Raw genomic sequence first — 22250 nt, forward strand, 5'->3', positions numbered from 1 at the left:
GACATCCTGCATTTGCTGAGAGAGCAGCAGCAGGCAGGCGCTCGGTGTATGGCACTCACATACAGCAGCAGCGCTACCCGAAAGGAGGAAAATTGCACTTTTGACTCCCCTTTGATTGATATTTTCATCCAGGGAGAAACAGCACACTGCGTGAGCCAGAGGCTGAGAAGCTGGGGAGCAGGGGGAGGCTGCTGTCCCTGCTCAGCCTCAGAAAAAAAAAAAATAAAAATAAAATAAAGCTGTAGCTGTACAGACCCCAGAGGCCCTCCTCCTCATGGATCAGGGGTTCTTATTCTCCTTTCCCATTTTCAGGAAGGTTCAAATGATGATGAAACAGGAAGCAAAATCAAATTCCAGTATTTTTCTTGGCTTCGGGGCAAACAGAAATGATTTCTTCCCCCACTACCCCACCCCGAGAATTTTCACTCTCATTATTAAATAGAGAGCCGCGCTTTGACAAGGAAAGATAGCTTTCCACTGAAACTATTTTTTAGGTGATTGGAAGGTTAAGAAATGCCTTGTACAGTTTTTCTGGTAAGCTTCATCCCCCCCCAAAAAAAAACAAGCCATAAACAGAAAATAGCACTACCACCAGCCTCATCCTTCCCCACGTCTGGGCACCAGGGCGTGCTCTTGACTCCTGCTGATTGAGCCACGCTTATGAACGATACGCAGGTGAAACTGGCACATGGCTTACAAATTCATAAAGGAAGAAAAAGAATAGGTAGATGGTGTAATCACACCAGCTGTGTTTCCTTTGAAAACCAGACTGCATAAATTTTCTGGAGACGGGGGGGAAGCACTCCCCGTGATTTACAAAAACCCCTCTGTGCCACCCGCAGCCCGGCAGGCATCCGGAGCCAACTGCTGGTCATCCACACCGCGTTCTCCAAACCACAGCAGGGGCAGCTGGATATGCGCGGGTCCCAGGGAAGATGTGGTGGCTGAGGGCAGCGGGGGAAAGCTCACCTGCCTGGGGAGGACGACCAAATGAAACCCATTTGGGCCTGACTCGTGCTCAGCACCTCTGGCAAAGTATTGGTTTGTTGTCTACAGCTCTTTTCTGCTTCTCAAATCAGCCTGGACACTTTCTTTTTTGAAGCACCGAATCTCAGTAAGCAGGTTAGAAAACTGTAAGACCTCATAAAAACCTCTGAAAGCTGAAGTCAATGCTCTTCTTGTCTAGCTGTGGGTACGGACAATTTCTTTGGAAGAGAAAGGAGTGTCCTCAAGCCACAACTCTAACAGCGCACCATACTGTGCTTGCGGTGTTCGGCGCCCCTGTCATTAATTGGCTCCATTAACTTTGTTTAACAATATTACTAATCAACCACCCTGATGTCTGTTTAATATCCAGCCAGTCACTGACCAGAAGTTGTTTTGCTTCCTTAACTTGGGCTGTGTTATTTTTGCCTCCTCACTGAGAAAAAGAGGCAAGTCTCCTGAAAACACCTTTTCACGAGATCACAGATCCGAGCCTCCTGCCTTAGGGAGAGCTCAGGAGCACTTTGTCTAAGCCGTGATGCATCCCTAGTGCACGCAATTAAACTTGAGAGTAAATTCTTCAGGGTTGTTGAATTCCATACCTCCAAAAAAAAGTGAACGGAAGCAAAACAAGAGAACCCCCAAACATTCAGTTATCCAAAATTTGAATGAGTTGTGTGAGAGAGATGAGAAGGCCAAAACGATTCAAAAGACCTGAAAGCAGTATATTGCAATTTTCAACCACGTACTCTAAAGTACCCAGTATCTCTGGCTTGGACATTAATAATTCTCCAGGCATCTGCTATCACTATTTAATGGATTAACTGTTCTTGAAACTGCATCTTTTTTTTTTTTCCTTCCCAGAAGCCGCATAACTAAAACTGTCTGCTTTTGCAGATTTTTCTCCTGGATGCCCTTCTCCCTTTGGTCGCTGCCATTAATTACGGATGCAGGAGCACAAGGGTTGGAGGACCACATGCAATGCACTCCTCTTGCCCAGGTGTAGTGGCAGAGAGGAGCCCTGGTGGTACCCATCCTATGAAGTGTGAGTAAAATTGCCAGCCCCCAAACATAGCCCAGAAAATCCTCTTTTCTGAGAGCTGAAAGAGCCTGGACATCACACAGGGGCAATACACAGCTTTAAAGAAAAAAATTAAACACGTTAATTAACAGAAAGAGAGACAAAACTTACACGAGCTCATCCTGGGTGAGCCTTATTTAATTAAGTGGCTTGGAATTATTCCAATTTAGTTTTCACTGAATGTAAATTTTCTACCCACATTTCTGCCCCCAAGCCTGCGGCAAGTACAAAGAGAGAGCTAACACACTCAGCATCGTTATCTAAAAACCTCCCATTGATGTTTTCTCCAGCAAATGTTATCAGTGCTGCCACACACATTGAATCCGTATTATTGCTCAGGACACACAAGCAGCAATCTCAGAAAACTGAGAACAATTTCATTTTGCACATGAAGAGAAGGCTGCACAAAAGTTCTCTGAACAGCAAAAGGTTTGTTACACGTCAAAAAAGATCAGAGGATCCATTGTATGTCACACAGTGCGTGGGGACTTCTTGCTGTGCGTAGAAAAGACCACACTAAAAATCCAGCTCACTACTGTTATAATCACAGACACACAACTGGGACTGCCACAAACGCTACAGACACGTAATAAAGCTGTGAATTTGGATCACTGCAACCTCCAAACAGTACAGCACCTCTATACTGTAATAAATGAAATCACTTAAAATACAAACAACATGCGACAAATTTGTTTAGCCTACATCACCTTGAGAATCGCACTGCCTGTCCTCATTTTGAGGGTCGTATCTTTTTTTAGATCCAAGTCTATATACAAAGTCCATGAACCAGAATAAATGAGATCTCCGCAGTTTAAAAATAATACGGATGTGTTGTAAATCACAACAAAGCCCATGCAGAAGTCACCATTACTGCTCAAATAATTAATGAGCCCAGGCTTTCAAAAACTGACACGCCACAATTTCAGCTTCTGAATTACTGCATGGAACTGCTGCATAAAAAACCCAAACACATTAGTTAAATGACCCAAGTTAAATGATATAAAAGTCTATCAAGTGACTGGGAGTGGAGCGGGGATGCTCACAGAGTTGAGTTAGAAAACTGACATCTCTGAACCTGAAAATCCTTGCTCAGAAGCAACAGTTCTTACTCAGAAATGTTTCTGCTTGTCATCTGTAGGCAAATATAAGGCAATGATGCCTATTAATTACCAGGCATCTCCAGACAATTAGGTACATCTCATAACACCTACCCACCAAGCAAAACACCACTTACAAACTAGCAGTGGTGAGTTCACGTATTACTGATAGTGTCGAAGCAGTTTGGAATTACTGTGAAAATTAAGGCCTCTTCATTTTCAGGCCCCTGCCTACAGCATCTGATGGTGCCCTCCCTAAAGCAAAAGGCAAGCCACTAGGGCCAAACAGGAGGCTGCCACGCGTTCCCAAAAGGATGGGGAGCTGTATGGTGGCCCAGCATTCGTGTTTCAACCACTCCCCAACTAAAAGCAGTGCTGAGTTGCCCCACTCCTTCCAGCCACCAGCTGAGAAGACTCAGCAACACGTTTCCAAAACTACAAGCAGCTTTTGCTCGCCTACCTGTCTCATCGGGTGAGCTCGGCGAAGCGCTGTCCTGGGACAGCGTGGTCCAGCTGGAGTCCTCATCGCTCGGAGCCAGGTTTTGAATCCTGTGGAGCGCACAGTCCGTCTTGGCCCCTGTTTTCGGATGGTCTTTCTTAGTCTCGGGGCTCGAAGACACCATGGCAGCTTGGCCATCCTCTGGGCTTGACTGCTTGTTTTGTTTCCGGGGCAGGGCCTCCCCATTGACAATAATGGTAGAAGCCTGGCTGTTGCTTTGTGCAGATTTATCCTCCATCGCGACAAAACTCTGCTCTAGCTCTCTAGTGGACGTCTCCAGGTCTGCATAGTAATTCAGGAAGCTCTTGGTCCTCCTGGGCTGCAAGGGTAATATTTCACAGCCGGAGGAATCCTGCGGGATTGGCTCTTTACCTTCAAACTTCTCAGAAGTTACGTTCATGCCTGCCGTGGTACTGAGGTTTTTGTTGGGATCCTGCTGTCCCTGCTCCGCGGCTTTCCTCAGCTGGTTTTCTCCGTTCTTCACCAGCTTTATGTTGGCAGAGCTGCTCCCCAGAAGGGGCTGCGCTGCTGGGTCGGAAAGGCCCATGGCCGTCTGAATGTTAGTCAGGGCGTATTTTTTCCTGCATTTGGGGGGAGTGCTGTTCTTGCTCTCGGTGTGCCTGATCTCCGCGTTCAGCAGCTCATTGTGAGAGGAGCGCAGGTTGAGGGTGTTCGGCGGGGTGGCGGGGTTATTGCGATTCACAGTGTCCGGCGTGCTGCTGCTTGCCATAAACACCGCCAGCGCGTCCACGCTGGAATCGACTGCAAGAGCAAAAAGAAGCAGCCATGAAATACCTTCGTTACGTGTTATTTTGCCAGGGCTTCTGGTGAAGGGATGCGGCACTTTATATAATCGCTTTACAGTAGGAAAATTACCACAACCTAAGTGGGTAAGAGAATAGACAAAAGCTTAGCTTATTTAATAAGGAAACACAGAGGCAGAAAAATAGAGAGAGATCAGGACTGTGAAGCTGAGAAACGAGCAGAGAGCTTGACCCTATATAACAGATGCAGTTTTATTTTTTTATTTTTTTTTTGTTGGAGCTTCTGTGGTCCAAGGGGACTGCAGGGGACAGGAGAGGAGCCCATAGCAAACACTTCGGAGTCCAGACGCTGCCCACGCTGTCGTTTTATTTTAGTATTGCACCAGTACCACCCCAGGGTGAGGACCCCTTTATGGCTTGTCACTAGGAAGCAGAAAATTTGAGAAACTCGTACACAGACTGCAGGCAGATGTTGCTCCTTTCTCAATTACTGCTAACTGTCGGCCTGACTGGCCAGCCTGCTCCTGCCTCTTAACATCGGAAATTTCTCTGCCATTTCTTTCTTTTCTTTCTTTTTCTTTTTGCGGGAAGGAGGGATGAGGGTCAGAAAGCAGAGAGGAGAGACGTGGAAGACAAAAAGAAGAGGAAGCAACCTGGATGCTTTGCTAGACACAGCACCGCACTACACAAAACCGTATTCAGTTTCTGGGAGGGGGGGAGATGGTTATCAAAAATCACTCGATAACGTCCTGCTCTAGTTCAATCCACTTAAAAAAAAAAAAAAAAAAAAGACTACTCCAAAGATGAAGACAGGTCACAATTTCTACAGCTCACAAACTTCAAGGTTAAGGATGCAATGTACATCCTAAGAGAGAGTACACATTTCACAGTTAAATAGAAACAGTCTTTTTTTCTACTTGTGGACAAGTTTCTGATTTTAATTAGCCGGCGTACAGCTCGCATTCTGAAAAATTCAAAGTTTCTTGAGGGAACAAATTTTTAGACTATGAAGAAATGATTTTTTTTTAAAGAAATATCACATGTTTCTCTGCTGCCTGTTCACGGCTCCCACTAATCTGCACAAGCACCCCTTGAGCACCTCAGCTTGCACACTGCAGTGGTCACAGTTCTCTGACACCTGGCAACCAAAGAAGAGGCCGATTAATAAATGGCTCCCATCTACCACCGCACGAAACACCCTTTCTGTTGGTACCAACTCTCAGCTACCACTGGCTGCTCACACTGCACATAGGAACATGTTTGGGGCTTATCCAGGAATGAAAAGTTACAAGTTGAGCTCGCTGACGAGAGAGAATTCCAGCCGAGCTGTGCTGCATCCTTGTACGTTTGATACAGGATGGATCAGAGTGCTGTATAGATTTACAAGAGATTAAACATACGGGTTTTAAACGAATATCTATGTAAACACAGAGCGAAAAGGAGCACTTCACGGCGTTAATAACCAAAGGCACAGTTGCTCGTATTCCCTGCCCTTTCATGGGCTTTCAAAGCTACGTGCTCCCAACCATCGCTCCACTCCATTTAAAACCAAGCAGACCAAATATAAGCTCTGTTTTTTGAATCACTTACCTAGAATAACTTCTAAAGCTTGTTCAAAAACAGAATTTAAACTAAATTTTACAAGTTTTCACTTCTGCTATTTCCTCAAATACCTCTCTATCAGTCTAGTCCAACTGCAAGTTCTTCAGCAGATGGAAAATCCCGTGCACACTGTGCACCAGCCTGTGTGTCACTTTACGTAACAGGTAACAAACATCCTATTGACAATTCCAGTTTAAGCCATGGAAGACTTCTAAAACACAATCATCATGTAATTTAAAGCAAGTTTTAAAGTGTACATCCCATAAATACATAACAAATGTTGCTTCCTGAATCTTGCCTGAAAACAATGAAGTCCAGTGCAAGCAAGGTCACACCTGATCCAACTTCATTTTACCAAAGCACATTTCAATCTAAAAACATTAAAAAAACTGTTTATAGACTGACTGCTTTATATTTTTTTTCTGAATCAGTTCAAGTCTGACAATTTGGAAGTTGCATATAAAAATAAATGTACAGGGCAGAGTAATTTTCATCCATTGCCTGACCTTTGCAGTGTGTGGAATTGCACGGTATCTGCGGATTTCACTAGATTAAGTTTTACTTTACATTTCAGGAAATTAAAAGAAGCATTCATTTTTTCATCAATAAATACAGCTGCCACAATCTGAAACAAGACCGAAATTTATTCTTGTCATCTGTTGAGTTGCTGTATACCATGTTTGCCACTATTTTCTACCACAAATTTCTTAAAAAAAAAATAGTAATAATCTTCCCAGATAAAGCTTAAGTATCTGCCTGCCAGATTATCTTTAGCCAACATCCTGCAGCTGGAATTTCACAGATCAGAAATACCGTAAGAATAAGCCCACAGAGCCACAGAAACAAGATGCACTATCTTCTGCTAATCTACTTGATGAAGCTGCCCGGTTGATTTATGACAAACACTGAACATGGATCGACGACTGAAGCAAAGCCTCCAGAGGCTCCACGTGACGCCTTGCCATGCTGATAAGCTGGGCACTGAATTGGGCTGCTCACAGCATGACTGTACGCAGGAAAATGTCAGTGGGAACCTTTCGTTAGGTACCACCTCCCCTCCTGAGCCCGTGCAAATACGCAGCACTGGGACGTGCACACGGAGAGGAGCACCCTGTCCTCCTGCTGGCCGTCACCTTGTGAGCCAGGCCAGGCTCTGCCAGAGGCCCAGCCAGCACCATCCTCTCTCAATCAGAAATAAAGGTGGGAAGAAGAGAAGCAACAACAGAGGTGGAAAAAAAAGAAGAAAAGCAAATGGCGAAGGACAAATTTTGGGTCTCAAGGTCAGAAGTTGCTACCAGCCCAGGACTAGGTGAAGGGCTGGAAAACATCTGCATGCCAGGAAATGCTTAAATATACAGAAGAAAGCCTAAATTGCACGGCAGAACAGCTTAAGGAAAAAGAAAGGTAGCGTGTCCCTCCTCCTTTATGCAGGACACCACGAAGCTCAAAACACATCTTTATTCCCAATGGAAGCCCATCCCAACTTTCTATTTAAAAACTTCAAGGGAACGCAATTTCTTCCCGTACTTCTGCTTCTACATGAGGTGAAGCAAACAACAGAAACAAAAAGCAGCTCCCAGCTAGGGCTTTCTACAAAATTGCTGCATAGTGTCTGTGCTGAATCACAGTATCCCACCTGAGATCTGCTATCTGCACCTTCATTGCCTTTGCTCAGAGGTTGGAGAGGAGCAGAGCTCAGCCCTAGACTTCCACACTTGCCAGAGCACCTGTGCTTCCTTGTAAACAGGCTTTACCTCTCTGCTTACTTCTGAAACATGTATTACTATTTCTAATTTTTTTTTGGTGGCTGATGGTCATTTCTTCCTATGGAGAGCTCTGCTTTATGTCTTGATCAAAACCAAACATCCAAAAGTGTCAGTCCATGCCTTAAGCAGAGTAAGAGCCTCCTATCAGTCCTGTAACATTGGCTGTTTGGTGGGCCCTAGAGCATCTGGGTGTGGAAACTGACTTCTCAGGAGAAGCCTGCCAGGCTAGTGGCTGCTTGCGATTTGTCCAGAGATGGTCATTACAGCTGTAAAAAGCGCTCCATTTTACAGATGTACAAACTGCACCCCGATGACCCGAGCAGCAACAACTATCATCACTGTCTTTAAGCTAAAAAGCCAACAAAAATGGACAAGCGGACCAAGAATTACTGAGTTGATGCATACCGTAGCTAGAGCAGATCAACAGCACTAACTTATGAGATACCCTGGTTTTACTCGTTTAGAAGAAAAATATTGGACCCTGGCCAAGAACTGAGAATAACAAGGATATTAGCAAAATTTAGGTGCTTTAAGACAGCAATGAAGCAGGTAGAGGATCGGTCGTAGCAGTTCTTTAATGATTCTAGTTTGCTTAGTATTAAAAAGAAATCAGTCTCAGCTGCATACGCCTGATATATACAAGCATAGCTATAGATATAGATTAATACACTTTCACCAGCATAATGTGCTGAACAGGAAAAAGCCCCGATTTTCTAAGCATCATAATAATATAAATAACACTATTACTTGAATGGCTTTTATTGATGTTTCTCAATCATGTCATAAACCCTGCAGAGCTGGAAGGAGGAGAGAGAAAATGTCATTACAAACAGAAACAACATTAGTGCGTGACTGATTTACCTTTAACTGAAATAAGAGTTTTTTGCATTATATAATCTATAGGAATAGTTTTCTTAAAAGCTGAACAGAATTTATTCAAAAAGGCACTGTTAAAAAGAAACGAAAGTCCTTGCTCTTTTTCATTTTTAAGTGCAGAATGAAAGCGAAAAATGGGCCTGGGAAGAAGAAGAAAAGGAAAGTTTCATATATTTGCATAGCAGAATCTTTTAAAGGGCATCTGACCTTGAAGTACTTCTGACATGGCTCACGGGGCGTCAGCAATGCATCAGGAAATAGATTATAATTTGAAATCTGAAAAGAGGGATCATGTAAGAATTAAAACCAAAGGAAAACACAAAATAAGTATTTAAGTATTCTAAACAAACCCTGATAATATAACAGTGATGATCTACTGAGCTTTCAAAGCTATTAGATAATCAAAGTATGGGAGACACTGGTCTACAACTACCAAGAGCAAGTAATTAAAACTAACACAGACATAATTTTTCTTAATGCATGTTTTATTAAGAGCAGAAAACATCATCAGATTAGCAATTTTTTTTTTTTTGCCAATTACTCTACCATAATTTACTGAGGAAACTACACCAGCATTGGTTTAAAACAAACAAACAAACAAACCAAACCAACAGCAGAACAGCAATAAGGCATATTCACATGAACAATTTGCAGAATGAGATCCAGCATATGAAACCAGTAAGTATAGCCCGCAGGGCAGATCCAACTGGAGGGAATCACAAAAAAAATAAGACAGCTGCCTCCTGTACAGGTCCCTTTCATGGCCATCTTTTTGGAGGTAAGCCACTTCTGCTGTAGTCTCTGGTTTGGATGCAAGTGATGCATACGCTGGAAGCCAAGGCATTTCTGTGCACCTATGAGTACTGCTGCTGTTGTGTCGAGGGAATGTAGGAAAAAAATAATACAAACCTCTCCATAAAGTAATTTCCCTTCTGCAAGGCTGTCTGCTGACGACAAAATGTTTAATGACAAAATCAAGCTGTGGGGCTACACCCACAGGTCCTGCAGACTTCACCTCATTAAAGCCTAAGCAGGTGGAGAAAATGGTTCCAGCTTGGCACTAGCTAATCCCCCAGCTTCAAAGGGTAAATGGCAATGTTAAAGCATTAATTCATAATTAAGTATCCTAGCACAGTCTTCTCACATCTCCATTTTTCTTCAATTAGAACCAGCTAAATGGTAATAAACAGACTTCAGCTGAAAACCTCCTAATGAAGTCTAGACTTACATTAACGCAGTTGAAATCAGGACGGAGACTAAAAGATCTCAAATCAAGTGCTCCTTTTAGCCCATGTACCTACACAAATTCCAGGGGATATTAAACGCTTTCAGAAGGGAAAAAGGAGGGGGAAAAAGGCTTGGATGAAGTGCTGTGGTAAATGACAGCAACCAAGGGTGTTCCTACAGCCAGTGGCTTTCTTCCCCCGGCTCCCTCCAGCAGTGACATCTCTGCTGGACCAAGCCTGGAAGCTGGAGGGAGAAAGCTCAGCAAAGCCAGCAAAGCAAGCTAAGCCCTGCACTCTGAAAGGGCGCAGAGCAGTTTTGGGGACACAAGAGCGGGAAAGGAGCAGGGTTGCAAGCAGCTTGCACGTGTGCCCTCACACTCATCTGCAGACTCCTCCACGTGAATCTCTGAGCTGCTGAGGATGAGAGGGGTCTCTCGAGACCACTTAGTCAAGCTCAAGCAGGGCATCACCACCGCCTCCTCCACCCACCGTGGCTCTGCCCTCACACCACAACAAAATCACCTCCCCGACCTGCTTGCTAATAATGCAGCTTCTCCCATTTCCAGCCGCTTCTGCCCACGTAGCCCCACTGCAACCACCATCCAGCGACCCGCTTCCCCTCCTGGCTTCCGTTTCCCCAAGCGGCCGCCTGCCAGCCTCTGCTGCCACAAAATTACATTTCTCCCTTTAGAGCAGACCACGCTGCCAACTGACTGCAACAGCCCAGCAGCAGGGTTGTGTTCTCCTGATTATGAATGGAAATCCATAATGTCGATCTGCCTTTCAATAAGGCTTTTATGGAAAAGACAACTTAAGGTCCTGCAAGGAGTTCTGGCGCTTCAGTGGAGCACACCCTCTCTTGTGCCATTTTTTCCTTCCTCCTTCCCATCCTTCCAGTCCAATTCCTCACCGAGCAAGAAGCAAGGTAGAAAATACCTCACAAAACAAATTCTAGCAGCTACAAAGGAAAAAAAAACAAATACAAGAAATATGCTAAATGTATTGCTTCTTTCCTTATAATTTCATTAAGCTTGACGCACGTAAATGAGCAGTACAGATTTGAGGAAGCCAAACGCCGTGCTGCAGACTACCCCAGGTCATCTCACGCTGCTTGGAGCGTTCTTCAGCCAAGCGACCCCACGGGGGAACGAAGAGCAGCACTGCCTTTTACAGAAGGCGTAACCATGACACGCCATCGGGATTAAGCCAGCATTTACTGAGGGGAAAAACAAGGTACCAAGTCTTCTCCAAATTCGATTTTCTCCCTTAATCAGATTTTCACCCCTATGCAGAATGGAAAAGTCTGGCAGGCAAAACCAGGCTTGTCACAGCAAGGAGTCGGAGCGTGTTTTATCTTTTGGCTACTGGAAAGCAAAGATATTAAGACCTTCTGCCATCTGATCCATGAATTTTCAGACATTTATTAACTAAATTTTCAGCCTTTTTTTTTTTTATCCTATAGTGTAAATAAAACTCCTGAGCCTTAGTGTCCTTTATTTATTTTATTATTACAGGTATTAACCACTCAATCTCTGCAAATAAAGATCATACCTCAAACTAGCTGTTAATTACAAACAACCAACCCTACTGTGTATGTACGTTTTACTCTAAGGAGCAAGCATTCACTTCATTCTCTCTTACAGAGACTGAGACAAGCTCAGAAATAGTAACTAAAGTTTCTGCAGTAGAGACCAACAAAGTAAGAAGGACTTGGTCTTCTAAATCCTGCAACTTCAGTCTCAAGTGCCTCCCCAAAACATTTACTAATTCTGAAGGTAAATAATACGTAATCAGACCTGATCAGAATTATGAAAACCAAAGCAACCAAAATGCTATGCAGGACAGGCAGTCTATCCGGGTGCTTAATAAAACAACAGAAGGGAATCAGTGGTCACGGATCTGGCACATAAAATGACTTAGACTGATTCAGGCTGAATGCAGACCAGGGAATTTTGAGGCTCCACATAAATTTAACTTAGATCATTTGATAACCCCTAAACCAGGAAGCAGATCTATTAAAGAGATGATTTATTCCTGACCAGGGTTAAAGAAGCTGGCCAGATCCACCACAACACCGGCATCCCACCTGTTCGTGATGGCACCAACTCAGCAGCACCAGCCTCTTGGGTCAGGAGGCACAGGCAACAGAAGTAGAGAAAAGATTTAGCACAGGTGACAGCATTATTAACAGAAGGAGAAAAAAAAAAAAAGAAAATTTTAACTGACCCCCTGTCAGATGTGATGGATGAGCTCAGTTCCAGCACAGCATCTGTGCTGAACAAGAAATAAAAAAAATTATGATTATCATTACCCACCTCTCACACATGTTGACTGCGAGCCTGCTGTTTGCAGTTTGCAAACGCTTTACTATTCCCACAAAGCCTACAAAACATACTGCATATGCCTGAGCACAAACAGCTTCTCCAGGAACAACTAACTGTATATACACAAACGCAGACTGTTCAGGTTCGCTTTTTAAAAGAATATATTTTAGCAATTAAGTTCCTGGTGGCCTGGAATCAGGATTTCACCTGCAACAAACTTCAGTTGCCCTTTGAATTACATATAATAAATTTATGGCTAGTTATACATTAAGCTCTTATAAGGTTATCCAGAAATGTTTTTACCCTCAAATTACCCAGACTGGCAGTAATAGTTCTGAGCCAGCAATTACCTCATAGCTGATAACTCAAAATACATTTGAAAGAGCATGGCACACCTGCACTGTTTTCTTGTTACTATAAGATTGTGCTTAACGTCAAGTTGGGCTCTAGAAATATAAATCTGAAAACTAAATAAATGGGACAACCTTTCAGAAAACTCTCCATAACTCTATATGAAAAAAAGAATAAATGTGTATATATTTTTAGACTCTATATAAAGAATCAACCCCCTAATTTCATTCATTCATGGTGTTTGCAAATCATTTCAAATTGCAAACAGTAAATTGAGACAAGCGAGCAAAAAAAAAAAATACAAGTCTTAGAACAGATAATTAAATTGATTGCCAGGTTTTATAAAAATGAGATGATCAGAGCTATCAAGGAGAGGGAACTACAGATTTTGCACATTGACAAAATTCATTCTGTTCCAGAAAAAGAGGCCATTTTTCCATTAGAAACATTCTGTATCTAACCTAAGCAAGGTGATTATATGTACACACACCTGCTAAAACTGTCTTAAAGTTGGACCCATACATCCTACCCACATATCCCTTGTTCCCAGTAATGGAGTAAGATGTATTTCAGAGCAGAGGACGCATCAAACCAGAAATCACATCCACATTTTTAGTTTGTGATTTGTCCTTCCATTAAAAGCCAAACTAAAATAAGGCTCATTACACAAGGAACAACTTCAGCCAGACTCAAAGTTTGCCAGTAAAACTACGTATTGTCTTCAACCAAACCTTAATGGGACAAACAGGAAATACTTCACCACACGGAAACAGTTTCTATACCAATTGCTGCAGTACTGCTTAAGCTGACAGACAGCTGCGAGATGATTAAGAGGGCCATACCCCATAGTAACTCCCCTAAGTGTTATTATGGTACTAGAATATAGAGATAACTTTAATTTTGGCCTACTGAAGCAAGTAAAGTTCCTTGAGAATGCTGCTGTACTACAACGAGAAACTTTTACCCACAGAACTCTTATATAAAACAAAAGGGCATGCTTATAAATAAAGTCAATGCTTTATTGCATGCCTATTTTCTTTATGGTCCCCATAAACCAAACAGATCAATCCATAATAAAGCGGAAGGAGAACATAATAAAAAAAGCAACGGCACTTACTGACATTTATATTCCTCTAAAGTGTGTCTAAAAGTGTGTTCAGTTTCAACAAACTTGGCTGTGAAAGTCTTCAAACAAGTGGAAAAGAACAAGCTGCTAGCATTACTGGCCTGGATTTCAGCAGGGAGTCTTAGGGTCTCGATGTGCTAGCTATAATACTCTCTGCTCCTTCCTCTTGTGCTGTCACCACCTACAACTCACAGACCTTCACGAGGTGCTTTTACACTGAGGGAATCAAAGTTCCCGTGAAAGGAGACAAGCACACAACGCACAGCCCCATAAGGTGGTGGTCATCCACGGAAGTCCAGCAGAGCTACTGGGAAACCTTCAGCTTCAGGGAACTCTTCTCCAGTTTTATTGTTGAGAAGAAGTGGACCTGTCAGGGATCTGGTGTATTGCAGTGACCTGCAAGTATTTAACTGTGTTAAGAAATAAAGAGAAGTGACAATATGCATCCATGGTTCGTAAAGGAAGGTTTTTCTCCACAGGCTCCAAGTCAGCTGGCTAAGGAGGTCAGTGCTACAGACATAACTTCTTATCTGTGGGATCCAGCACCTGTCCTGGGGCTCTGCCAGGATTTCCCAAGGGACCTTGATGAAGCTGTCACGCAAGACTCCACAGAGCTTCCTAAGAAAGGTAGGAACCTAAACGAGAGAGGCTTTAAGGGGGAGAGCAACGTATGTGCCATTGGGTACCTTTGTAAGCTGTACTCCTTGAATTGTAGTCCTGCCTTTTCCTCATCTAAGATACAATGATTTTATGCAGCTTGTGAGCAACTTTATGAGAACTGCACCTCCTGAGCATGACCCGAGCAGTGCCGATACCTGAGTCTCACACTAAGATCTCTTTACATGGAGGTCTGGAAAGGCCAGAAGATACAGGACAGGAAACTGCAGATCAAATCAAAGAGCTCCTCAGAGTGACTTACGCGAGGCAGACGTGGTGCTGTCTTCTGCAGAAGGAAAGGACGAAGATGGAGCCGCAGGCGCGAGCAGGTCCCTTCCAGCAAGTGCCGACATGGGACCGTGCCTCCGCCCTGGCATACTCCAAAGGTCAGCGAGTACCAAAACTACCTCCCAGAAATTCCTGCATTTCCTCGCTTCTCAAGTCTTCTGAAAAAATGAGGGCTTGCTTTTGTTTTTACAGCAATCTCAGAAAATACAACTGCTGTGCATTTAATTCTAATTTGAACCCTGCCCAAGCCTTTGAGGGCATGCAAGGCAAAATGGCACTGAAATCAATTCCAATTTCTCAGAAATTCTTCGCTTCAGCTTTAGTATTGTACAAACCACTACGAGTAACTAATACAAATTAACTATTATTCCAGGGACAGAATATGCACAGGCATCACATCAGAAAGCTGTATCAGACATACAGAAGCCTTTTGCTCTGGTGTGCAGAACCAAAATTTTAGCCAGTGTGAAAGAAAATTTGAGGCTACCTAAACAACACAACTGTTGTGTTTGCAGAAGGGCTGCTGCAGCCTGTGCAGAAAAGTCATTTTTACGAGCAAATATTAGAAAAGATGAAAATATGAACAAAGCTTACAAGAAATTCATGAAGGAGAAGTCTGTTTACAAAACCTAGCTTCTCAGTAGCTGGAGATTTTCCACATTGTTAAGTCTGTAATTTTCATAAGAAAAGCACAGAAAAAAACCACCACCATCAAAACAGCACACAGGGGAGGCTTCCTGTCGAGTGCAAAGTCAAGACAAGAAGTGTTAAGCAGAGACAAGGAAACACCCAAGACTGCTTTCTTCACAGTAATAATCAAGAGACATCACTTCTCTTTAACTACACATTTAAAAAGTCTAAACTAGCAGGCACCTGTTAAATTCACCACTTTCAATTTTATATTTTAAACATCTCGCTTCTTCTATACCTTCAGCATCTATATTTCCAATATATTTCCTAGCACTGGACTTCATATAAGCTGTTTTCTATTTAAACTGTTATGTTTCCTTGCATATAAAACCTTCTGCTCCTTTCTAAGACTACGCAGTACGTTTACTAAATTTACGAAATAATTCAACAAAGCAGTCAGTGTCATAAATGGCTGAAAGGTCATCTTACCACCAAAGGAGCAATACAACTGGCATGCTCCCCACGCACCTAGTTCTTCCCCTCACAGAATTTATTTACTTACAGAAAGGTGGCTATCTATATGCATACAGACAGACAAAAGAAAAGTCAGAGACAAAGGCTTAAGACTGCACCAAGTCCTTAACAGTACAACATGAAGATCAGAAAACGAGGGTAAAGCGATTCTTTCATTTGCACAACTGTGATGCCTGAAATACAGTAACTGAGATGCTGCAATTACTCATCACTTACACAAAGAAAACAAAAGCAAAATGATGTATTTTGCCAGTACTTTCACTAGGATCTAATCTGCTATCAGAGATGTATTTCCCAAAGACTGGGCAATTTCAATGCCATTACTGTCGGATGCCCAAAGCCTTTATTATGCTGGGCACCAGGAAGTCGCACAAATCATACAGCAGCAAAACCAAAAAAAGAATGCAAATTTCCTGGCTTAGAGACCATGACAGGTTAAAGGAAGGAAAACTTGGATAAACTAAAGAATAAAGCAACCACGAAGTAGATGTTTTGATATCGCTGTTCTCAGACAGGAGCTCTCGCAGTTGTTCCTGACGCAAATCTCTGACTTAGCAGATGACAGAATAGAACAGTTCAGTTGGAAGGGACTTTCAAGGATCATCCAGTCCAACCGCCTGACTGCTTTAGGGCTAAAAGTTAAAACATATTATTGAGGGCTTTGTCTAAGTGCCTCTTGCACACTGACAGGCACGGGACATCAACCACCTTGCTCGGAAGCCTGTCCAGTGCTTGACCACCCATGAGGAACCCCAGAGGAGAACCCCATTTTCCCCAGGCAAACAATTCCAGTTCTTCACTGTCTGCAGCTATTAAACTAGACAACAGGGAAAACATCCTAGGCTCTTCTGGCAATAACTGAATGCCCATTACTTGTTCTGTCTAGGTAGAAAGGGGAAACACTCAACTACCTACCATTACAAAGGATCATTTCAAAGCTCTGAGCTTCAAGCCTGTACTGGGGCATGGATATCATGTCTTGCAGGATACATGGAGAGGCCAGGCTTGAAGGCCAGTTCCTAGATATAACATCAAGTGATTCAAACAGATCAGTGCCATCCTGCACAACTGCCAGAGACGTGTCAAAGCTGTAACAGCCACTTCTTCCCCCAGTTCTAGCACTGACAATATCCCAACGTTAATAACCAAGACAAACTCTTTGAAAAAGTACCATCTCAAATGTCAAAAGAACCATTTTAACATATTCCTTCATGACACCTATGACTAGTCTGCAGCAGAGAGTAAACATGTTTTCCAGAATTTAGCTCTGGGGTTAAGAAAAACTCCACAAAGTCAAGTTCTGCATACTGGACCTCACCATCAGTTTCACCTTCTTGATGGCTAAGGACCCCCCTAGGAAGCCCCACTTTTACAGCAGACAGCCTTCAGTACAAGATAACGTACTATCATCCAGGAGGATACAATTCAGAGAAAATACAATGTGAATAACGTACAAACACATAAATAGTCAAAACTGGGGCTGTTAGTTGCAGTTATAAGCAATTAAAGCAATACTGCACTGTGACGCTTTAGGATAGGCTTAAGCTGTTTGTTAACTTGAAGGTATGCGGTACTAAAAACTTGGGATGGGAGTGAGAAGGAACAGCAGCTAAACTTTTGAACCCTGTAATAAATGAAGTTGGAGACCCTGAACACAAAACACAGCACACGGCAGTAGGCTTGGTCAAGTCAAACTGTAAGGGGGTTTTTTTTTTTTTTATTATTTTTTTTCCAAAGTTCTCAAAAATGCCTTTGCAGTTTGAACATAAATCAATATACTTACCATTTGGGTAAACACACAGAAGAGCTGCGTGTATCGATTAGAGTGTGTCAGCATCCTTTTACAAATACTGTTTCAAAAAATTATAAACTTAGCGGTCTTCAAAATTAATAAAGTGACAAATAAATTAGACCAAGTGCATACGTACGTGAGCTGCTTGGCCGATAGTGAGCCCCCGGGTACCGCCTGCCCATAGTGCCAGTCAGCACATTACCGCACGCCGTCAGCCGCTCTCCCGGTACGGATCGAAACGCTTAGCTGGGGGAGGAGAAAAAAACAAGTGAAGATTTAGTACAACAGCTGTATCTTTTTCATTAAAATGCTAATGACCCCTACAAATTTCAGGATAACTACGTTTATAAATTATTCATGGTCATGTTGTCAGAGTAGATGAACTGCTGTGCTATACATGCAGCATAAATTTATTATTAGTGCTTGGCCTCCATTAATAAGCTTACATAAATTTTAAGGCACACAGAAGTCTCAGGTCATACAGCAGTTTAATTTGGCCTGCGATACCAACAGAAAAACAAACACTGAAAGAGTATGCTTTTAGCTTTAAATACAGGCAGCCAGCAGGTCAGACTAAACAACATCTTAATTTTTGTGAAGCAATCAGTAAGCAACAAGTTTGCGAACAGATCACTATGGAAGCAAAGCTTATCCATGCAACATAAAGGTAATTGCTTTGAATCCATCTCTAAAACCATTACTGGCTTTACATGAATGCAGTCTTATACTAGTGCATCAGTTTTCTTAAAGTATCAAAATCCCCAAGTGACCAAGAATTGTACAACACATATTAGGGTCAGCCTGGAATAACAAATCACAAATTCAAAATCTTAACTGAAATGCTACCAAACCTGTCAAATATCAAGTGTAAAATCTTCTAGCCTAAAAACAAGAAGTCCCATTGTTTCCATCTTTAGTGCAAGGTTTAGTACAAAATCTGAAAGTTAATTTTCAGCTTTACCCTTTTCTCAGACTACCCGAATAACCTTCACGTTCCCAGATGTCTCCCAATACCCACTACAAGTCAACCACATGATTTATAAAGATACTTTTATTTTTATTTCATTCTCCCCCTTCCAGCTGTTGCTCTACATCAGCTTCAGTCAACCCAAATCCAGCCCGCTGCGTTTCCCCGCTTCTTCCTCCTGCTGCCATTAGCATCCCTGCACTTCTCTGGTGAGCCGGTCCGGGAGCCATCAGAGCTGGAAACCCCACGCAAAGATGCATTTCAGCCAGATCAGGTCCTGGACTGGCTCAGTGGGGTTGCAGTAGCATTGGTGCTCAGTGAGGGCAAGTGGAGCAAATGGGGTCGGGGCAGCCCTGTGCTGAAAGCGACTTCAAATGCAGCAGCAGAACATCATTACAGCCCCTGGGGATTAGCTCTGAAATAGACACCTGCAAGGCTGAGTATTTGACAGCGCAAAAAAACAGGTAAAGACCTCCACTGTTTGCCAAATCAATATTGAAAAAGTGTGTCCTGTTTAACTTTCCTTCTTGGAGAAAGTTTGGTGAATCAGTGAGCCCGTACACTCTTATATCTGAAAAGGGGAATTCTGGTTGTTAAGATGAAAAGTGGGCAGTAAACAATAAAATGAAGGCGTACACTTTTTTAATACAGCAACTCTCACTAAATTATAGCCAACGTCTACATTTGAGACACTGCATTCCCTCCCTCCTTAGCAGGGCAGCATTGGAGGGGGCTGTCTGCATCATATCATAAAATAAATAAATAATTCCTAATCCCCATAACTATGCTCTTAAACAGCTGAATTACACTAGAATAAGGTTTTCCTAAGTAGTATGGCCACAACGGGAACAAATCACTCCTAGAAGAGGCCAGGTAGGGACACAGCTGTACACCTGTCTTAAAATACGACATTTTAACAATCCCCAAATCTCTAAAAAAGACGACACGAAGATACATTCTCAGTAAAGCAGAGGTTTCATCAGTTTTTGTATAAAATGAGAATGGCAGAAATTTACAACCTGGATGAAAGCCCACCTGTCAGAAGTCATTTGGGAAACCAGTGCCACACAGTCAGAGTAACTCAACTGCCCTGGAAAACAACAGGGATACTGGACTGTACGTGCCAGCAGGAACACGCCAAAATTAAGATAAATGAAGAAGCAGCTTGGCTTTTTGAATTGTGAGCAGAATAAACACGCCTTTCACAGTAGGATATACGCAGATATGTTTATTCAATGTACACAACCTAGATATCCACAACCGCACACAAAGCTGAGGTAAGCCTAAGCGTACCTAATGCATCAGGTCAGGTCTTCAAAATATTAGTTTTTAATCTGCTTTTTTTTGTTTTCTAACAGCTGTTTATTTTGTTTTATTCTACTGCAAAAACACATTAAAAATCATCCTTTATAGTAACTTTTACATCATTGTAGTTAAATGAAAAACTATATATATATATATATATACACACACACACACACGCACATATAGTCTAATGATTTTTCTCCAAGAAGTGTTTTGATTCGACTCTGCCTGAAGAATTATTTTTGTCTTTTCTTGGTGATCTTCCACGATTTCTCTCTGAGGTGAAGGCACGGAGAAGCCCCGCGCTGCGCGCGCTTGCGGGCAGCCATCACACAAAGCCTGAGCAGCACCATTTCATCCCCGCCACCTGAAACCAGCGCCCACCTCACCTGACGCCCTCGCATTTCTAATAGCTGCAGTGACAAACCTTAGAGCCACTCATCACCATGCGTAAACGGGGGCATAAATCACCTTGCAAAGAAGTCTGCTCTGACTTTCTGCTGAGGCTGTCACCTTCCTAAATCATCTTCTTTACAGGGCTTGTCGCAGCTCTTCTACGTTTCTTAGTGTTTATAACTGCTGCACTATAGTTTCATTTTACTTGTATGAATCTGACACTACTGAAAAAATAAATACAATTCTGCGCTTTTTTTTAATGTGTTTTAAATGTGTATCAAAGAGTTATGTTCAAACACTGGGTGGATAGGATCGAGTTTGCTTCACTTAATTCTGTAGCACAAAACTCATAATCCAACCTCCATACATTTAAAAGACATTAAACCTTTTTTACACTTCAATTTGTTCACGTATGCTGCTGCTTATGAGTATTAAATGGCCAGTTGATTCTTTAACCTTCCCAGGATCCCCTCCATCAATATTTGCTATAAATTACATCTGCATTCTAACAATCTACAAGGTTCTGGTGGCCAGTGCGTATGTACAATAGGTTGCCAGCAGATGCCCAAGAGAAAGGATATGAAGAAAGACAAAAGACTGCAAATTACCTACGGAAGTCGCCCAAGCGTGACTGACGCCATCATTCAGCAGCCACGAAGAACAGCTACGCACAGCAGGGAAAGGAAAACGGCATTACATGAAGTTTCTCAAGGGACACCTACTCAAAAAACAAAATCACATTCCAGTGCTCTCTGGGTGATATTCTGACAAAATGCACCATCCTTCCTTCAAACTGTGGCTTTGAATACCAGGAAATAATTCTGCCAGGGAATGTGTAAGGGGAATGCCTTCCATAAAGATAATAATAATAATAATAAAACACATAGCTTTCCCAGCCAGCTGCTTTTCAATCTGCCAGCACGCAAGGCTCAGAGGGCAGTGACCACGGCGTGTGCGCACGCAGACCTCATTGCATGGAGAAATCATCATCAGCTACCACAGATCTTCCAGCAAAGACTAAAACGAGAGGGGTTTTTATTTAATATTTAGGGATACAATGGCAACTTCTGAATCTTATTTGCACCAAGATCAGAGAAAAGCGTTTTTTAAAGCTGACTGGCAGTAATTCTGCGTGAGAAGGTGTTTGTTTCTTCTGAAGCTGCAGGTGCCACTGTGCCTTTGTTTTCCATGGGAAGCTTTTCAAGCACAACCAGGACTTCTGTTACAGCATTTCAGCACTATTCTCCACCTTCTTCCTGTATATTGTAGGAACAAACACAATGTTGCTGCTGTCCTTCTAAGAACGGATGCAAAACTTGGAAGTGGAGAGAAAAATAGTACTAGAAACATTAGAAAATGTCTTAATTTCTATGCTTGCCAGCTCTCAATTAACTAATGGGATGAGCTACAATTTCTTTCTCCAAACCGACACATCTGCTAAACCCAAAATGTTCATTAACTGCTCAAATGGGAAAACAAAGCCCAAATCACCACATTTTTCATTTTGCTGGTATCCTCCATTAAGTACTGAAACATAAGAAAGAGCATGACTGCGTTTTATTCTCAAGACAACCTCCCAGTTCATTCATCCACCTTACCCATTCGCAGCCATGTTCTCTAAGTGGCTCTCCCTGCATTTCACCCTTCCAAGGGCAGCGGGGAGCAAGCAGATCCCACCTGCTGCCAGGAGAGCCGGACTTCAAGCCAGGGCCGTTTCCAACCCCCACGGTTACTAGAAGGCCCTCAAAAGACAAGCTGAACATAAGATGAAGCTGAACTCAGCTGGTTTCCAGAGTGCGAGGACAGAAAAGCAGCAATATAAACAAAACCAAAAAATGGTTTCTTTAAACAGCTCCTTCTGGAGTTGTCCCATTACCAGCCACCACAGATACCTTCTGCAACTTCCCTTATCGCTGTCCCGAGCAGCCTCCACTCTTTCTACCTTTGAAATGAAACACCAAAATAAAGTCACAAGAATTCTGTTC

General features: G+C 42.7%; 1 protein-coding gene across 16 annotated transcripts in view; it reads right to left on the reverse strand.

Annotated features, from left to right (window-relative positions):
* APBB2 (amyloid beta precursor protein binding family B member 2) overlaps positions 1–22250 on the reverse strand; it is a 178149-nt gene that overhangs the window by 94395 nt on the left and 61504 nt on the right. For 11 of the 16 annotated variants that reach the window (XM_066995773.1, XM_066995780.1, XM_048072963.2 and 8 more), the window contains 2 exons: positions 17734–17843; positions 3623–4423 (listed from right to left, as the gene is read on the reverse strand). In XM_066995773.1, the coding sequence (XP_066851874.1) occupies positions 3623–4423; positions 17734–17779 (847 nt within the window). In that variant the 5' untranslated portion in view covers positions 17780–17843. Of the gene's footprint in view, positions 1–3622; positions 4424–8876; positions 8946–17733; positions 17844–19599; positions 19655–22250 lie in introns of those variants that run through there. The other 5 variants (XM_048072965.2, XM_048072964.2, XM_048072960.2 and 2 more) reach the window with 2 other exon arrangements.

This window comes from Anser cygnoides, chromosome 4, assembly GCF_040182565.1.
Source record: "Anser cygnoides isolate HZ-2024a breed goose chromosome 4, Taihu_goose_T2T_genome, whole genome shotgun sequence".
NCBI classification, from domain to species: Eukaryota; Metazoa; Chordata; class Aves; order Anseriformes; family Anatidae; genus Anser; species Anser cygnoides.